Source organism: Castor canadensis, chromosome 3 (genome assembly GCF_047511655.1).
Source record: "Castor canadensis chromosome 3, mCasCan1.hap1v2, whole genome shotgun sequence".
Lineage (NCBI taxonomy): Eukaryota > Metazoa > Chordata > Mammalia > Rodentia > Castoridae > Castor > Castor canadensis.
The window spans coordinates 129,036,120-129,056,527 of record NC_133388.1 but is presented as its reverse complement, the minus strand read 5'-3'; the positions used below and the strand labels follow the sequence as shown (position 1 = coordinate 129,056,527).

At 39.7% G+C, this 20,408-nt stretch overlaps 1 protein-coding gene across 2 annotated transcripts in view; it reads right to left on the bottom strand.

Annotated features, from left to right (window-relative positions):
* The window catches only part of Nsmaf (neutral sphingomyelinase activation associated factor), a 62,893-nt gene extending 46,295 nt beyond the window's left edge, over nt 1-16,598 (bottom strand). For both annotated transcript variants that reach the window (XM_074068639.1, XM_020179804.2), the window contains exons 1-2: nt 16,449-16,598; nt 2,299-2,388 (exon numbers count right to left, since the gene is read on the bottom strand). In XM_074068639.1, the coding sequence (XP_073924740.1) occupies nt 2,299-2,388; nt 16,449-16,507 (149 nt within the window). In that variant the 5' untranslated portion in view covers nt 16,508-16,598. The remainder of the gene's footprint in view (nt 1-2,298; nt 2,389-16,448) is intronic.
* Nucleotides 16,599-20,408: the final 3,810 nt, after the last annotated feature.

Below are 20,408 nucleotides of genomic sequence, written 5' to 3'. Positions count from 1 at the left end.
TTCCTTCCTATTATTGCTTATACTCTCTCTACAACAAAATTAGAAATAAGGGCAAAATAGTTTCTGCTGGGTATTGGGGGGGGAGAGGGAGGGGGTGGAGTGGGTGGTAAGGGAGGGGGTGGGGGCAGGAGGGAGAAATGAACCAAGCCTTGTATGCACATATGAATAATAAAAGAAAAAGGAAAAAATAAAATAAAATAAAATAAAAATATTCTGTTTAATCCTAGAAAGTTTCAAAAGCAAAACTTGAATTTGCTACGCTGAATCCATGGAAATGAAGTTTTATGTGGGTACCATATTATAAATGATCTACAGATAAGTTAAAGAGGAGGACATTTGCAAATACTATACCATTTTATATAAGCATCTGAGCAGTTTAATCTCTGTGAGGATCCGAGAACCAGTCACCTTTGGATACCAGAGTACAACTGTATATCTGTACCTATATATAATTTAAAGCAGCTATTATGCTTTAAATTAAACACCACGCTGAGAAATACAGTCTTATGGTCTAAGAATTGTCCCTCCCCAGCAAAGTAACACTCCCTATCCTTTTGTGGTACATTTGCTTTTCTTAATATCCAACCTTACCCAAAGGTACATTTAGAAATTACGATATTTCTAAATATTCACAAATAGAATGGAAAACATCATGTTCCATTCACCTAGCTTTAGCCATTATCAATATGTGGTCATTTTTGTTCCATGTTTAAGCCCCTGGGAACCCTACAGGACTAGAGAGAATTCTTGACATCATATACTTCATCTATACTTTAGTATGAATCTCTACAGAAGCGCTTTCATAATAAACAGTCTATTACCATTACACCTAAAAGTGAATTGCTGCTTAATGTCATCGGTTACAGAGTCAGTGTTTAAGTTTTCTATTTCTTAAATGTATTTTCAAGGTCAGTTTGCTCAAATCAAAATCCAAACAAAGTCCACATTACATTTAGCTGACATGTCCCTCACATCTGTTGAACTAAAATAATTTTCTCACATTATGATTTTTTTTTCTTGTGGTGCTAGGATCAAACACAGGTCCTCAGGAATACTACCCAAGCACTCCACCAGTGAGCCAGCCCACCTCCAACCCTATGGATCTTACTGAATACATCTCTGTGACGTTCCTCTACCATGCACTGCCTTTAAATTATCAGTAAGATTAAAAGCTCAGATTCTGGTTTGATCTTGACAGTTCTTCAGGAGGGGTGCATGTACTCCTTCACAACAATAGCCCGCACCAGAGGTTTTAGGTGATGCTAATTTCATACAGCATTATAAAATTTCTCAACAGCTTTCTTACCTAATGGTTTTAGCAGCCACTGAAGATTATAGTATAAATCAAAAGTTGGCCAACTTTGTTTGTGAAGAGCCAGATATTAAGTATCTGTGGCTTTGCTATTCACCTCTGCTGTTGCAGGAAGAAGTCATACACAGTAACATGTAAACAAATAGGTGGCTGCGTACCAATAAAACCACTGAAGATTATAGTATAAATCAAAAGTTGGCCAACTTTGTTTGTGAAGAGCCAGATATTAAGTATCTGTGGCTTTGCTATTCACCTCTGCTGTTGCAGGAAGAAGTCATACACAGTAACATGTAAACAAATAGGTGGCTGCGTACCAATAAAACTTTACTTATAAAAACAAGTGCAGTCAGATCTGGACTAAGGGCTGTAGTATGCCAGTCATAGTGTAGATCCTTTAACGGTTGAAATGTTATCATTCCTTCTGAGTTTATTAGGTAGAATTTGTCAACTAACAAGAATTTTACTCATCAGCAATTTGGTGACCCTACAGTACAATTTGTAAGGGAAACAGACAACAAAAACCCCTCATCATACACTTTTGGACATAGCTTTCAAAGAAGCAGAATCTGTTTTTAAAACAGTAATTAATACTTATTTAAATATGGAGAAATCAGATTTTTGCTTCTACTTCAAATGCTATTATTTATTCATTTATTGGTTTTAAAAGTGATGATTATGCTACTCTTGTGATTTACAATCATTACTTTATATACCATAATCCCAATACTGAGGGCAGGTTCACTGTGTGATGACAAGAAGGATGCAAGAACAAATTGATGAGGTAGATCAGAGTCAGATCCAGCAATCTTACAGGAATTAGAGCAAACGCCTTTCAGCTTTAAAGAACATTTGAAGTTATGACACTCTTCATGTTGCTTTCCTAATAAGAAAGAAGGCAGAAAACCCCTATATGATCCTACATTTAATTTTACAAATATCAGACACCACCCAGGTTTGCTAATGTGGAGACCTACACAAGATCTTACTTTTCATCATGGCTGCCCTCGTGCTGGACATGACAAGCCGAGTGCTGCTCAAAGTAGTACTCCTCCAAGTTAAGCAGCAGCAAGGAAAACCTAAATGGGGGAGGGGGGGAGAAAAAAAACTTTCTTTTACATTTAGTTTTTAGAAAGTCTAAGAAGGCAGTATATTCAAAAATGTTTGATCTCACAGTGCCTTCCCAATTCAAAATTTAGGAAGCATACCCTATGCCAGATCATCCTCTCTATCTAGTGGGTCAAACAGTATGCCAAAAGTGAAATCTTTTACAAGTGTCTGCATTGTCCTTTACAGAAATCTCAAATTTCATGAAATTAAGCTTTTTCTTACAATTTGGTGCTGTCCTACTTATGGAATTTTTGTCATCTGTTTCCCCTCACTGGTTTCCCACCTTTCCCCTGCACCATGCACCCGCAAGGTGTGACCTGATTGCTCACAGTGACCTGAGTTGCTCTAGTTACTCTTACAAGACCACATGCCTCTAGGAGACAGGTCATTAGACAGACCCCCCAGCATAACCAACCAAATGCTGTACACAATGGGTGTTTAATAAGTAAAGAAAGTAAGCCGAATGGAATAGGATTGAATTAGTTATTTTTTAAGTGCTTTAAACAATGAAAAATACAATAAAACAATAAGACCAAATAATAATTTACTTGTATTGCCACAAAAAGAAATATATGGGAAAGCAGTGAAAATGAGTGCATCCTTTGTTTCATAGAAAGGACCAGGGAACATCGATAGCATATAAAGTTAGGGAGAAAACTATCACAGAAAACATGGGACCTGAGATGAAGCTTGAGGCTCTGATATATTAAAAGAAGATATTTAGATTAAATATGGCAGGTTACACATATATGCTTATTTTTCTTCTTCCTGAAATATCATTAAATTGTGAACAAAAATATCTTTAAATAGCAAAACCCAAAGACTAAAACAAACTGGAGAGATATCAAAGGAAGGAAGAGATATGAACCAATCTGTGGGAGATGGAAAGTATATGGGAGGATGGAAAGCATATGGGAGGAATCAGTGGCACTCGGAAATCAGCGTATCAAGCCAGGTATGGTGGCTCACACCTCTAATCCCTGCTACTCCTGAAACAGGTATCAGGAGCATTGACGTTCAAGACCAATGCAGGTCAAAAGCTAGTGAGACAACATCTGAACCAACAAGCTGAATATGATGGTACATACCTATAATCCCAGCTGTGCTGGAGGCCACAGGTAAGAATACTAGGGTCAGAGGTTGGCCCTCGGCAAAAAAAAAAAATGTGAGCCACTATCTGAAAAATCACTAAAGCACAAAAGGGCTGGCGAAGTGGCTCAAGTGGTAGAGCACCTGCTTAGCGAGTGCAAAGTCCTGAGTTCAAACCCTAGTACTTCAAAGAAAGAAATCCGAATACCAGATGCTTACAAAGAAGGTACCACTCAGGAGAAAACCAATGCAAACCACAGGACTTCCAAACGGTCCGGATGTTGCAGATATCAGATACTTAAATATGAGTGGAAAGCCCAAGATCACAAGCTTTAACATGAAAAAACAAGACGAGAACAAGCAGGAAGAATGTGACTTAAAGACTAGAGAGGCAATGCAGGGAGAAGAAGGAAAGATTGAAAGACTGTAAGTAATATCCTTACCTAGAGGAAATTATACGCATGACACAAAAAGAGATTACTCTTTTAAAAAAATCTAACACAAAGAACCAATGACTAATATAATTAAAATTAATGATTGCAGGAACTAGTTTTACCATGGTAATACTTAACTTTTATTGACTTCTCCTTCATTTTGAAATCCAAGAACATGAATTAGTCATGAATTGGGTCCAATCACCAGCACTAAAATAGTAAGTCGTAGGCTAAAGTGCCAGAACCCAATATAAAATGTTTGATAATTTATCTGAATTAGAGTATAACCACAGGGCTTAAGATTGGGAGGAACACTCCTCAGATGCATCAGGTGACTGCCAGGAACACGTACAGATGCTCACTAATTACCCCTCATTTTTAGTTTACATCCAATCCCTCGGGCTGGAGCTGTGCACTCCTCTCTCTTGACCTCCCCACTTCCCATCTTATAACAAAAGGAAAATAGAGTAAGTGTTCTTCAATAAGGCAACTGTATAATTTTATAGCTGTGAAGTATAAGTCACCTTCAGAGACAACTAGCTCTTCCATATAATAATTAAAATATGTTCAGATCAACTACTTGAGAACTAAAGGCACTATTTTGGTAAATAGAATAATTATAGTTTCCTTAGTTTATCAATATGCTTATTTTTCAAAAAATATGAAACACAAAGAAGGGTAATTACCAAATCATACTGTTCGAAGTTAACATAGTAAGCCATTTTTTGAGTTTAGTTTTTCTTATAACTAAAGTATTTAGCTATACCTGCTTTTAAATTTTTCTACGGCTTTACTAAAAAGATGTCTTCTCTTCACATCACCTGCATTTTATCATTGACCATCAACATCAAATAGATCCACTCCACACTGTCCGTAGGCACAACCCTGCATTCACAGCCACTCAGTAATTATGCCACACTTTGTTGATGAACAGTATTAACAGTAAAATCCAGAAGTTTTTATGGTTTTGATAGGAAATCTGAAAGGTTCTACTAGTCCATCCTGCCTCATGTTACAAGAGCTCAAAGAAAAAGGTGCTGGGACATTGGAGTTACGTGCTCAGGGCACAGGGAAGCACACACTGTCATGTACAGTAAGCTGCCTTGTTAACAAGTTTTTTTAAACATGATTTTGATCAAGCACAGTCAAAACATAATAATACATTGTTAAAAATCAAGAGAAATTTAAAAAAAAATCAAATTCCCACATAGGCATTATGCAGCTTAGTGGAAGCACTCAGTCAGTCCCGAATTATCATCAGCTGGGTTTAAATCATGGCTAGATCTGCTCAGTGTTTCTCTACTCTTAATTTTGTGAAAATCTGCCTCCCAAAAAGCAAATGTTACCCAAAAAGCAAGCTAAAAGTGAATGTGCTTAATTGGAGTGACAAAGTAACATTTGAGATTTGTTAAAAGGTGGCACGTCTTTTGAAGCTGGTCAGCGTGATGGGGAAATGTATCAAGCTTGCACACTACAGCACTGAACTCCATGCATACTGAGCATGTGCGGTGTTTCCTCAACAGTGATCTTCCTGGGAACCAGAACCGGCCAATACCAAAAGTCTACTTACTATATTTGCCATCCATGCTCTGAATACCCCACCACCACCTTTGAATTAAGCTGGACTGTAGTGGCCCCAGTAGAGAGTTAGTTTAACCAAACTGAAGTTTTTTATATAGCCTAAAAAGGGTTTCTGAAATGAGAAAAGAAATTAAGAAAACTAATGGTCAAACAGGCAAGATCGCAGACCTGTGACTGCTTCCCCCACTGGAAGTATATCTGACAGCAATCTCTAAATAGAGTTGTAGGGGCTGAAACAGAGTAACACCTGTCCTCATCCATCATCGGGGTCAAGGTCAACACTCCTGTAACAAACACAGGTTAACAAGAGAAAAGTCTAACATGTATTTAATCAAAGTTTTATGACATGGTAGCCTTCAGAAATAAAGACCCAAACAGCTGGGGAAATTGTTTATTTTAAGGTCAATGAAAAATGGACAATTGTGTAAAATATGATTGGACAAAATAGTAAAAGACTGAGGTGAAACCTAGCAAAGCCTGTCCAGATTCCTCGTGGCCTCTCTGTGGAGTACAGGCAGGACCTCTCTGGAATGAGGATCTTTAAGAGAGAAGATGAAAGTGACCTTTCTAGGTTTTATGGCTGGCTTTAGGGGAAAGAGGTTCTACCTTCAACAACCCAGCTTGGAAAAAAGGTTCTAGTTGCATGACTCACTTCCTGGGAGAAAAAAGAAAAAAGCAGGAGGGCAGGAGTTCAGAGACTTTGCTTCCGAGGCCTTCCAATATCTATAAAATATTCAACAGACCAAAGAGCCATCCTTTGGGGTAACATTTTCTGAGCCCCAACACAGTCATTGAAACAATGCTATTCCAGCTAACATTAATTTCCTCTTTCTTAATTCTGCCACTAAGATATTACAAAAATAAGCCTTATCCTCTGTCAAAGCTCAGATGATTTAAATCCACTGCATTTTCCTGACCTATCAGTCAGAACTGTCAGCAGAGATTAGAGTAACACGGTGTGACTTCATAATGAATTCATGCTGTAGGCTGGTGACGACTTCCTCTTTTAGTGGCTTATAAACAATCTGTCTTATCTGGAATGGGCACTAACCCTGTTAGTACGCATGTTCTTTCAGAGGCCCTCATAGTTGCAAGATCACTGAAATAATCCTGTGGTTCTACACTCTAAATGTCCTAGGACATCACACAAGTCATAAGTATGGATACATGTTCATGCATCTTATGAAGTTCACCCTGTCCCTTCTAGTCTGATGGTAAGTGTCATGAACAAAGTCAAAAATAAGAGCCACTTTCTCAGTCATAAATCAATGTTATACTACCAGGCTGTGCCTAGGCAGCAGCCAAGTACTTACTTCCTCATTTTAAACAAAACTTTAGAAGATTCATTTTTGTTTTGTTTTTAATTTATCGTTATTTTTAAAGTCCCCATTCAGGTGGGGCTTTACCCTTCTTGAAGCTAGTTGTGTATAACCTTGCCTCACTTTTTAAAAATTCAAAGGAACACTACCTACAACCATTCCGTTTATGTGCTTGCCTGACTTCTGTAAGTCTTTAGGAAAGAACATTTGGATTAGAACTTCTGAATTATAATTATGACAATTTCACATACTTTCTGGGTCAGTATGTTTACCTATCTTTATTTTTTTCCTTGAAACTTTCAAGATCTGCTTTCTTAAAAATCTAGTTTCTATAGGCAGCTGGAAGCATGCTAAGTGGCAAAATGCCTGCCTAGCAAGCATGAAACCCTGAGTTCAAACTCCAGTACCATAAAACACAACAACAGATCTAGGTTCCACATATGGCAGTACCCTTGATCCCTATCAACTTCAACAATACGTAACCAGATATGACTGCTTTTTCTGAAGTTTCTTCATTGCTACTTGGATAATCAATTTTTCTTTAATGCTCAGAATTAAGTAACACTCCCAAGCTCTCTGCATTTGGATAAATTAAAACTTCAACAAGGGAAGTCAAGGGACTGTAATTAGATCTCACTAAGCATCTCAGCAGATCAGTATTGCCACTTCCTGTTTTCTGATTTACACCAGGTACACATCTGCCATTTTTTTCCACCCCCTTACAGGGTCTGTAACAAACAAATGTTATCTCAGTTCCTCTTTCCAGTACATTCCCAGGGTTTTTCCCCTTCTGGTCATGAATTCCTGTTGCGATGTATAGCTAGCTAGCTTCTTGACGTTCATAACTCAGCTAATAAGTCTTCACTTTTGCATAAATTGTAGCTTTTCAGCACTAGATTCTAATCTTAAATCCCATCTTACCAAGCTTCAGTGACACCTAAAATGCATGTTAATCCTCTTTTGTAAAAAACCCAGCTCATTTTATTATCCATGTTCTGCACATTTGCATAGAGACATTTAAGTAACTAAACAGTGCATTTAGTTCCTGGACCATTGTTTTCTCAAGTGAAATAATGGCTCCTCTTCCCATGCAGAAGGAGTTTTTCTCATGGCTACTCTTCTCCAACATAACCAAATTCACTATTTCACTTGCCCTTCTTAGCCCTTCTCTTGCACAGTAAGGTTGAGGCTCTATCATTCATCACCCAGCCAGACTCTAGGAAGTTACTTTCTCCTCTGACAATAGAGTAAGTGATACAGTTACTTCTCAGTCAAGACACTTCAGATATCAAAATCCCTTCTTTTGATACCATCCATAAAGTCAGTTGTTTCTAATTTCAAATTTCAAGAATCTATGGGAAGGAAAGTATAATCACCAATGCTTTTGAAGTCTTTCAATTTCCTCATCAAGAGTCATAGCCCAGGGCAGGATAGTCTCATGTGCCTTATTTATATTATGAAGATAAAGAAGGAAATACAGTTTGAAGAAACAAATAAGCAAACAAAAAATCAGGATGAATGTCTGGATGTCTGAAAAGCAGTGTTTCTCACACTACAGCGTGTATGTGATCACGTGGGGATCTAATCAACATCCAGGTTCTGCTGTAGATCTTGGTGCAAAGCCTGAGATTCTAAGTGTCTGTAATCTCCAGGCATGCTCTGCGCTTCTGACTTGTGAACCACACCTCGAGCAGCAATGGAATGATTCAATCATTCCAGAATCACCTAAACTTCACAGAGACCATAAAAATAAGCACCGGCCAGCGAACTACATACCTCATGTTTAGAACAGAAGCAGTATATTATGATCTATTATGGTCCACAAGGGGCTGAACTGCGGTCAGAGAGTATCAATGCTAACATTAGTGGTAGTCAGTTTTGTGTGTCACTGTGACAAATACTTGACAGAAACAACTTAAAGGAGAAGAAAAGTTTGTTTTGATTCATGGTTTCAGAGGTTTCAGTCCATCATCGTGGGAAGCGTATGGCGGAGCAGCTTACATTGAAAGTGGCCAGGAAGAATGATTATAGTAGCTGGCTTTCTCATTTTCTCCCTTTTATTCCATACTGGCTCTCAGCATATCAAATGGTGCCACCCACATGCAGGGAGATCCTTTCTCCTTTAGTTAAACCTCTCTGGAATACATATTCAGAGATATGCTTTACTAATCTCTTAGGTGCTTTCAATCTAATCAAGTTGACAACCAAGATTAACTATCATACATGACAGCTATTTGACTTAGTGAACTTGCTTTACCGATTCAGGCCTTAAGTTTTGCTACAAAATCGAGAGGAAATATAGAATAGATTACCTCAAAGGTCCCTTCTTAACCATTTAGTCAGTATGAAGCAGGATACCTAGGGTAAGGTCACAAAAGAAAATATGTAAAATTAAGCCTGGTTCAGGAGCTAAGAAAGAACCAGGAAATAGGCTGAAAAAAAAGTACTAGAATACCAAGGAATTTAATAAAATATTCAAGAATGTACAGACCTGAATTTTTTCCATCACCTTCTCTTCTCTTTTGGATGTTAAATGAGCTACACTGCCTCTAAAGGAGTAATGAGGTCCAGGAATAAAATGTGCCTGGTTTTTAAGACATGAAACCAGCCTAATGCCCAACAACCGATGACTGGATAAAAAAAAAAAAACAGGTACATATACACAATGGAGTATTATCAAGGGGAAATATAGAAGAATGAAATGTCATTGGCAGGAAAATAGATGAAACTAGAGATCATAATGCTAAGTGAGATAAGCCAAGCTCAAAAGGACAAACATCACATATTTTTACTCATATGCTGAATTAATACCTAAAAAAAATAATACGACATGATTGTAAATGGGGGACTACTGAGGAGGTTATCATCAGAGAGGGTGACTGGAGTGGGTCGTGAATATTATAGAAGTACATTTTATATATATATATATGAAAATAGGGCAGTGAAACTAAAAATACTGTTAAAAAGGGAAGAGGAGGAAGGATGGGATGGTTAAGAAAGTAATACAGATGGGATGAATTTAGTCAAAGAACATTCCATGCATGTTATAAATATCACAATGAAACCCTTTTGTACAATTAATTTATGCTAATAAATTTTTTTAAAAAAGAAAAGAAAATTCCTGGTTTTGGTAAACCTGTGACCAGAAAGAATACTGAAAAAAGGGGCCAAAAAGGACAGCCAGCCATGTCACAAAACCCTTTGATTATAAGGCCAACTCAGACCTTTTGTCTACAGGCTTGAGTGATATTATCAAAACACGATTATTTGGAAGCTGCTCGGTAACCATACATCAGGTGGCCAGTTCTGAACTGGAAAACCACAGCCCAGTTAAAGGACATAAAAACCCCTGGGTCAAAGCCTTATCTTCTACTTTCTGACTCTTTGTCACAAGGTACTGCTAGTTTATTTTCCCTCTTTCCTTGCACCTTGCTTTGTCTTCCTATGCTAAATAAATCTCTGTTGGCTTGATACTTTTTGTGCCTCATCCATGGATTACTTTGAAATTCATTTTATTGAAGACCCTGGGAGTCACAGTGGGCTTGGAACATTCACTGTTTCCCTCTTCTACCAATGAAATCTCCTGTTTTCTGAATACCCTTCTGGTGACAAACAGATTTGTTAATAAATCTGATTTTAAAGGAATCAGCAAGAATTCATTTCAGGCATTATGGCAGCTCAAATGTCCAGAGAAACAACCCATGTTCTGACCTTGCTAGAAAAATTACTAAAAGATTTTTTAAATGTTTGACTGATCTGATGAGTAAGTAGGGGAATCCTAGAAATATGAAACAAACTAGGCATGGTGGTATATGCCTGCAATCCCAGCACTTGGGAGGCAGAGGCAGGACAATCATATGTTCAAGATTAGTCTGGGCTACTTTGTGAGTTTGAGACCAGCCTGAGCCTGTCTCATAAACAAAATAAATAATAAAAATTTAAAAAGATGTACAAAACAAGTATAAAGCACCTACAAGGTGGCAGGTTTTAGAGCAAGGGGAGGGGCTTTGCCCAACTCTTCAAGGGACAGAGAGATAGCCTGATTTTATTATGGGCAAATCCAGGAGGCATAGTATAATAAAAACCAAGAACCCAAGACAAATCAATGATGTCTCTCTCCCCACCCCATGCAGGTACAAATACAAACTTTCTGGGAAAATGCACTTTAGCTTTTTTTTTTTTTTTTTTTTTGGCAGTATTAGGGTTGGAACTAAGGACCTTACAGGAAAATGCCTAACAGAATTTCCATGGAACAAGAGAACACAATCAAAAATCATAAAATACGAAGAGGTGCATTACTGATTAAGAGTCAGGGGAGCAACAAAGTATTCAATCAAACCTGCAAGCTTTCTGCATCAGATCATTACATAGACATTTTTAAAGAAATAAAGTGACCAAGTTATAAAAATTAACCAAACAGCTAGGTGTGGAAGCACACATCTAAAATGCACCACAGGAAATTAGAGATAAATCCTAAAGAAGCAGTATGAGACATAAAAGGATAGGGTAGACACAATTTTCCCAACAGGCTTAGCTCCAAAATTTCCACAGCTATTTCGGCTTCTGGAACCTCATGAGAAAGGTAGATAAAGAAACCAACATGCACATACAGCAAAACAACTACAAAGAGGATGTGTTAAAAAGCGGTCAGAGAAAAGAAAGATACTTACAAAGAACAATCTGACTTGTGCAATACTGGTTTGCTGAAGAAGAGAAGGAGGCCTCCAGCATAACTACTCTGAATCCTGCTAGGGCTCTGGGTTTCAGGCAATCAATCCTGGTCAGCCATGAGGTTTGAACCCGTCACCTAATCATACCAGAGAAAGTGCTAGTGCTTCCCTTACCATGAACAAGAGATGCAACAACTCCTGCTCCTGCCTTGCCACTTCACACAGACACAGACATCCCTCAAGCAAGCCAGTGGGGAGGCAGGACAACTCACAGCCACAGATGATAAGCTCCACAGCGGGGAGCCAAGATTCCACCATAGCACAGCACAACCCTACTGCATGCTGGCCTTTCATCACTCTGTGTGGACAAGATTTCTCCTGGAGTCTAAAGAGCTTTTCTCTGTGTTACCCCTCACCTAACCCTTCTTCACCAAGTCTCTAGTGTATTCCCTAGCCACTTGCCTTCATTGGCACAATCTTCAAAACACTAACTGACACATCTGGCAAGACTGACTTTCAAAACATGGGCAAAATAGGGATATGTTCAAACAGACAAAAACAAAGGCAGCTCCTCATCATCAGAACCTGATCACAGAGGATAGTCAAGAAAGAAAAAATAATTTCATAAGAAATATATGACACATAAGAAGGAATGTAGAACAAAGACAATGGTAAATATATACACAAAACTACACAAGGACTAACTAGAAAAACACGACTAATATATACATTTGAAATTTTGATAAAAAATTAGACAATACTAGACTATAAGTTAGGATGGGACAAAAGCAGTTAGTTATTCCAAGGTGCTTACATTGTTAGAGAGAAAGTAAAGAAAATGAATAGCATCAGATCTTAAATTAAATGTTAAAATTTCAAGGATAAGCACCAGAAAAAGAGAAATAAGTATATAACTTCCAGGGATAACTAAAAAAGAGCAAGGGGACTTTATTTAATCCAAAGGAGGAAAGAGGAAAGAGACAAAGTGAAATAATAAAATAAAATATAATAAATAACAATATATCCAAATATATTTGCAATAATATAAATGGACCAGTTTATTAAGACAAAAATTATCAAGATGAATTATAAAAAGTTTAATAAGAACACAGAAAAGTTAAAAGCAAAAACTTGAAAATTCTATGTAATGCAAATAACTTGAAAGAAAGCTGACACAGCCTTATTAATAACAGACAAAACAGAAAAAAGTCATTACTAGAAGAGATCATTATATGTTCATAAAAAATTTACCTTATCAAGATGATAACAATTCTATGCTATCCATAAAATACAAGTCAAAAAATAAATACCAGGGCAGGGAGTACAGATCAGGGGTAGAACACTTGACTGGCATGTGCCTGTGTGCAATCCCCCCCAACACACACACACACACAGATGAATAAATAAAAATAAATAACAAAAAGATAATTTTCAAAACTCTATAAGTTAGAAGTGTTAAGATAAATTTCTAAGTAAGTAGTGGGTAAAAAGTGAAATCACAATGGTTGGCATCTCAAACAAACCAAGTGCTAAATTCCTTAAGTGGCTATTCCTGTTTTACATCACATTTTAAAGCTATTTTTAGTGAAAGTCATGTAGCAAACACTCCAAAGCCACTTATGGGTTGATAAGGACATTAATTTGAGGTAATAAAGGAGTAAGAGGGAGAGAGGCTAATGGGCATTGTCGGTAAAGCCAATCTAAATTCTAAGCTAATCAAAATATGTGCAATATGTATATCCTCTCCCAATGTTTTTTCATGTGAGAAAAATGAATCCTATTTCTTTAAGTTAAGTAGATTCCTGACTAATTGAGTGCTAATTCTGTATTTTTCCTCCTTTTGCAAAACCAGGCATATCCACACATATTAGGAGTAGAATGATCTATCTTAGAAATAAAAGATTAAACAGTCCAGTAACAACTACAGGTGTAGTTGCTTCGGAACTTCACAAGATTAAACAAGAGTATAACAAACAAGAATATATAAACTTTGCCTCTCAACAAGTGTTTTTAATGTAGTGAACACACTCAACTGATTCAGCAAACATGGAGTAAAAGAAATTTAATACCAACATAACCAAGATAATTATATAGTGTCACATGAGGTAACATTGAAGTCTCAGAAATACCTATAAAACTATTAATGTAAGGTATAGCCACCCAACAGAGAATCAGGATCACTAATACTGTAACCCAAAATGACGATTTATAAACCACAGCTAAGCCATTTGTCTCTGACATTATAGAAAGAAAACTGACCCTCCCTTGGAAGGAACACTACCTCAACTATCTAATTTCTCCATCACCCAATGAAAATAACTGTAGTCCTGCTGCTGCAACTGCTACAACTAGATGTGACATCAAAAAGGTATATGCTTAACAATTAGTCTACTTCCAAATCTTAAAATAGAAATAAATAGAAGGACTTTGTAGAGTATCCTCATAGGCTAACCCACTGACCACATCTGCCATTCCCAATAATTCCAAGGAATATATGTGAATTGTCTTGTGAAATTTTATTTACTTTCATCAACATCTGCTCCAAATATTTTAAATAACCAGTAAACTCAATATGGTTCCTGCTATCTAAATCTTAACCAGGACACTACTGTACTTAATTTGAAAGGCCAAGAGTCTTATTTCTAATCATGAACATTATTGAAGCTTTTCTTTATAAGCACCACCAACAAACAGCACTGTTCTGTGGTTATTCAAACCAGAAGTCTGAGAGCAGAACTATCATGTTTAGCACATAAAAATACAGGATGTCCAGTTAAATCTGAATTTCAGATAAACATACTTATGAAAAATAACTGTAAAAGTATATCCTAAACATCACATGGGACACATTTACACTACATATTATTATTTATCTGAAATTCAAATTTAACAGCGTGTCTTACATTGTATCTGACAACCGAGTTTGAGATTCTTTCTCTAGACCCTCTTACATGCAATACCATACCAAGACCTGTTAACTTTACCTCATAAAAACATGCAGAATTCATCCACTTCTCTCCATTTCTTTTGCTATCACTGTTGTCTAAACCACCAATGCAAGAATCTCCTAGCTTCTCTGCTTCTACTTTTTAGAAAATACAACTCGTTCTAAATGTAGCAGCAACTTAAGAGTAAGAGAAATAAATGCTAACTTAAATTTTGCTTTGTCTGGGATCATTATTTGATGGCTGTAGAGATCTAAAAGCCCTAACTCAGTGAGATAATAGCCAAGTAGATTCCAAGGAGGAGATGGAAAACAGAACCCCAAGTTTTCCAAGGAAAGTATCATTTCTCTTGGGCTTACCCAAGTCAATCACTCATCTCAATCTTGTTAATTTGTTTACTGTTGCAAAGCCATAAACCAAGAAAAATCTACACAGAAGTGGTAAATTTAGGGCTCCATAAAGTTGAAAATATTATTGTCTTTTGGGAGTAATTCTAAGATTTGTGAACAAATTGCTTGACTCTAGTCCACACCTCAGGGTCCAACAGATTTCTGTAATTCAGTTTCATATTCTATGGACAACACCCTACTCACAACTAACCTTAGGCCTTAGACTATGGTTGCAAAGTCATGGGCAGAGCATTAAAGAATGTGGGCAGTCAGTAAGTAGAAATGGCACCAATATTTTCTGATTAGTGATGCTTAGGAATGGTTGATACCTCCTTGATGATAAACAAATGTTTGGTTGTGAGAAACTCTTGGTTCTGTTAGCCTGTCAAAACATTTCATTAATGGACATTAACAAAGCAGTTTACACATACAAATTCAAGAGCAGGTTTTCCTGTGATGCAGAGCTGAATAAATTAACGAAATTATTTCCATCAAAATAACAAAACAGTTTTTGCTGTATATTAAAGAAGCCACAGAACTGTTAATAACTACTAGTTTGCAGAACATGAGCGCAATTCAAGTGTTCCAAAGTTCTCAAAAATATTAATGTGCTTGTTCACCTGTTTAATACAATCACCAACACGTCTTAACAAGCTGTTGGGACTACAGAAAGTAACCCCATTCACGCTGAGGAGGGAAATGAAATTTCAGAATGGAACACCTGGCCAGACCAACGGATACCAGTTTGGATGAAAGGGGTCCTGTAACAACTAACTACAGGTGTAGTTGCTTCGGAACTACACGAGATTAAAGTCTGCACTTGTGTTTGCACTACGATCTGCTTTGTTGGCTTCCACTGAGACAACCTGACAGGCGGTCAGCACTATCAGACAGATGACTGTAGCTCACAAACCCAAACTGCGTTTGTAAAATGACTTAGCCCGCATTCCTGCTGCCGTCTGGATGGGACCAGAGACCTGACTATCTGCGCGTGTTTGGGTCTCCAGAAATGCACTGGGAAGGCCACGCGGGGCCGAAGTCTGGTTCCTTAAGAGAGACTTCCCTACGGGACTGAATCAGCACCCGAATGGGCACTGCTGCGAGACCACTCCAGCTCGCACTGGCTGTGGGACGTGGGCGACAATGACTGTCGGCCACGCGCTCCAAATGCAAAGCCTTGACTGACGGGATCCCACAGTGGGAACGCACTTGCCAGCCGCCCTGCCGGTTCCAGGACGACCTGGGCGCTGTCAGAACCAGGCCTTCCCCGCGCGGCGCTTCAGGGCGGTCGGGACAGTCGCTGGCCGGAACCGGTCCTGCAAGTGGCCTGCTTAGCCCCCGGCGACCGAGGGCGTTTGGGGGGCGTCGGGTGCTCGAGCCCGCCACCCACCCTCCGCCGCCAGCCCCGGGCCCCGGGTCGGAGCGGTGTCTGCGCTCGACCGCGCGGCCTTCCGGGTGCGCCGGGCCGGCCCTCGGGGCCCCGCCGCCGCCCTGATCGCGCCGGGCCCCAGTCCTCGTGCGGCCTGGGAGCCCGGCCCCCATGCCGCTCGCTCCCTCCCGCGGGTCTGGGCCGCCTCCGCGCTCCCCCAGCCGCGCGCGCACCTCTCCTTGGAGTAGAGCTGCCGCTGCTGCTCTTGCCTCTTCTTCCGGATAAACGCCATGGAGGGCCGCGCGGGCGGGCGCGGGGCGCCGCAGGCCCCGCTGCCGCCCGCCGAGCAGTGCCGAGCCTCGGCAGGCGGACGGGCGCACGGGAGCGGCGTGGTGGGGCCGGCCGGGAGCGCGCGGATGCGGGCCTGGCTGAGCAGGGGACCGCGCGCTGGGCGGCGAAGAGCCGGACGCTGCGCCCCAGCCCGCGGCGTCCCGGCCGCGCTCACCGCAGCATCCTCGCGTGGGGACTCGGCGGCGCCGTGACTCAGGTCCGGAGGAGGGGCGCGCGCTGACCCGAGGCGCCCCGAGCTCCGGCCGCCCAGGGCGGGAGGCCGCACCAGCTTGTCCCGCACGCTAACCAGCGTGACCTGCAGGCAAAGCTACATGTCAGACCTTTTACCCAGGAAACCAACCCAGGCTTGCCTGGAAAGAACCAATTTGGTGGCCGCAGTGTGGTGAAACAACAGCGTTGAAATAATTGACATCCCTTTATCTTTTTATAACAACTTTGATGAGCTATAACTCAAAAACCAATTCACCCATTTAAAGTGGATCAGTGTTTTTTACTAATGTTCACACGTAAGTGCAACAATCGCCACATTTTTAGAACATTTTCATCATCTGAAAAAGAAACCTGTACTCTAGCTATCACAACCCCAAACTGCCACTCCCCTGCCCTAGCCAACACTAATCAACTTTCTGTCTATGAATTTGCCTAGGCTGGACATTTCAAATATATGTTCTGGCTTCTTTCATACAGCATAATGCTTTCAAGGTTCATCCAAGCTGTAGTATGAATCAGTATTTCATTCCTTTTCGTTGCTGGAGTGTTTTCCATTGTATGAATATGCTCTATTTACTTTATATTTTCAGTCAGTGGTGGGCATGTTAGAGGTTTCCACGGGTAGGCTATTAGGAATTATGTAGCATTCATGTACCAGTTTTTGTATGGACATGCTTTCAGTTATGTTGAGTAGTGTTGAAATCTAAGACTGCAATTGTGGGACCATAGAGTAACCGTCTCTAAAGTTTGAAAAAGTGCCAGGCCGTTTTCCAAAGAGGCTGCACCATTTAACACTACCACTCACAATGTAGAAATGTCTCAATTTCTCTACATCTTTGCCAATATTTGTTATTATCTGACTTTTTTAAATGAGGACTAGCCTAGTGAGTATGACTGGTGTTTTACAGTGATTATGACTTCTTAATGTACCCTGAGAATAAGCCTGTGGTTGTTTACCTTTGAGAGATTCTTGAATAACAAGCTTCTAAATTCTATGTATGTGGAAACACACACCTAATATAATATTGTGATAGTTTCTGCAGGGTTAGAGTTTCTTTCTTTTTTTTTTTTTTTTGGCAGTACTGGGGTTTGAACTCAGGACCTTACACTTGCTAGGCAGGTGCACTTTACCACTTAAGCCACTCTACCTGCCTGGCTTAGATTTTCTTACAAAGCTTCAACGTAAAAGTTGTCTCGTCTCTTTCTAGTAACTGGTAGGACTCTGAGGGGAAGGTAAGAGAAACTGAGAATAAAATCTGGGACTGGGTCTTTTGAATTTGATTCCTAGTAACCTTGGACAAAATGCAATGTAGATAATGGATACCCATTAAACATTTTTGAAATGAGTGAATATGCCTAAAGCACCCTGGATCCCTTCCATAGATCCAAGTACTGCATAAAACTTAGAACTTGTAAACAGATGTCAGAGACATTGGCTCAGTGTTCCCATAGGATCTTGTTGAGTAGCCAAGACATAAACACACGAGCATGCGGGTGATAAAATAAGGTAATAAAGTTTGCCAAGAGGTACCACATGACAAATTTCAATACTACAAGAGGTGCTATGAGTTCAGTGATGAGAAATTAATTTGACTGGAATAATGCTAGAAAACAAACTAACAAGAACAACAAAAAAGACCAGAATATAAGTGTTCTTCTTTTAGTTAAACATTTTAATAAAGATGTGGTCCTGCTAAGTAGAGAGTGACCAAACTCCTTGACCAAACTCCAGTCAGGTGCTTCTGAGTCTTCCTAACTAGGCCTTAACCTTGGCCTATAAAAACTATAGATTCTCAGCAGAAATGTTTTGACCACTCACTCTACCCACATTAAAAGACTTAAACAAAGCACTGACATAGTTTCTAACAGTTAGGATGACCCTAACCCCCTTGCAGTGCCTGCTCAAGGCTGCCAAAAGAATGCACTGTCTTCTGGTCATCATCTGGGGTGGGCCCCTTACCATCCTTCCTTACAACACTTGCCAAACAAGGGCTTACATTTCTGAATCACTCCTTTGTCTGTTTGAGATGTTTATTATCTCCTACATCGTGGAAGAACCTTTCTCAAGGACATGAAAGCCATCCTTTGAAATGTGCTCATTAGGAAGCATAGGCCCTCTGTCTCCCAGTCTGTATGGGAAGATAGAATTATAACTTCTATAATTGCCAGTTAGCACACACAGCTGCCTAATCATACTTACACTGACCAACTCTTTGTAGTTTTTCACTTCCCTGATTCTACTTAGACTTGGGTTGCTGCCCTCCCTACTTCCCCATTCTCCCTTCAAAATATGTAGTCCACCTTTGCACAAATCAAAGCTGAGTTCAGGTCATACTGAGCCCTCTTCCCTATTGCAACAGCAATATGGGGAAGAAACACATTAAAAAGGATTTTCTTGAACAATAGCTCAGAACAGAGATGCTTCTGTTACAACAGAGTTTAAGTCTGTGAAGAATGAAAGAGAACCGAATCTGGCACTCCCTCGCCCTCCCACCACCAAGCATCTATCCCCTTTTTTATTTATTCTATGTGCATACAAGGTATCTATCCCTTTAACAAGCATCAGCTGCTTTAGGTTTTCTCTTGGTTCCTGCTACTTTAAGGTGTACCTGAGACCCAGACTCCTGGGCTTGGGCTGGCAGAGTGGCTCAAGTGGTAAAGCACCTGCCTAGCAAGCTTGAAGCCCCGAGTCCAAACCCCAGTACTGCCAAAAAAACAAAAATATACCTGCAAGCTCCTGGGTTTCCACCTGTCAAGTCAGGCCACTCACCCCATATGCCAAATAAAGAAGCACGGTTAAAGGCAGAGAAAGGATATACCATAGGAAGAGGCAAAGAAAGCACTCATCCCATCTTCACCCATCTTCTGGGTACAGACATGAGATGCAGGTTTAAATAGACAAAGAACTGGGATTGGGGGTAGGTAGAGCTATGCATAGTTAAAGAGTTCCAGTCACAAAGTCACAGTGTGGCCTTATTCCAAAGGGGATCTCAAGAAGTTGTTTATTCAGAGTCATTGTCGCCTGGCAGGTGGACTGTCCTGAGGAGGCACTACTGTTAGCGGTAGTTCCTATCCCTTGTGATGAACATATTATCAGCTCAGTCCTTCCTGGAATTCAAGATGATTGCAAAGTGACTGCAAGGAGAGTGGCTTAGAGCAAAGACAAACACAAAACAAAGACAGAGATACCAAAATTTCTCATGCTTGTAGTTAATTGCGGGCCCAGTTAAGGAATCAGTACTTTTCAGCAAAAGCAGTTTAAGTACCTCTTACACTTTCTCCTATCAAAGACCAACTTCTCCTTTCTTCTCAACAATTTAGCTTTCATAATTACCCTTTTTCTCTTTTCTCCATCTCTGGTTTTGTCTATTTCTCCCCGACCATAGAATGAGAACCATCCCATCTAAGTATAAATATAGTTTTCAAAGAACTTTCCCTGTATCCCACATTACCCTCCAGCTCCTGATTCTCAGCAAAACTTCTTGACACGTCTGCCCACACGTGCTTCATCTTCTCACTTTGCAATCTCTTCAGTTCATCCAAATTGTACCTCCTTTCCCCTCTCCACTGCAATGGTTCTTGTCAAGGTAACCCATTCATTGCTCACTATTCTATCTTCATCTTTTCTGAAG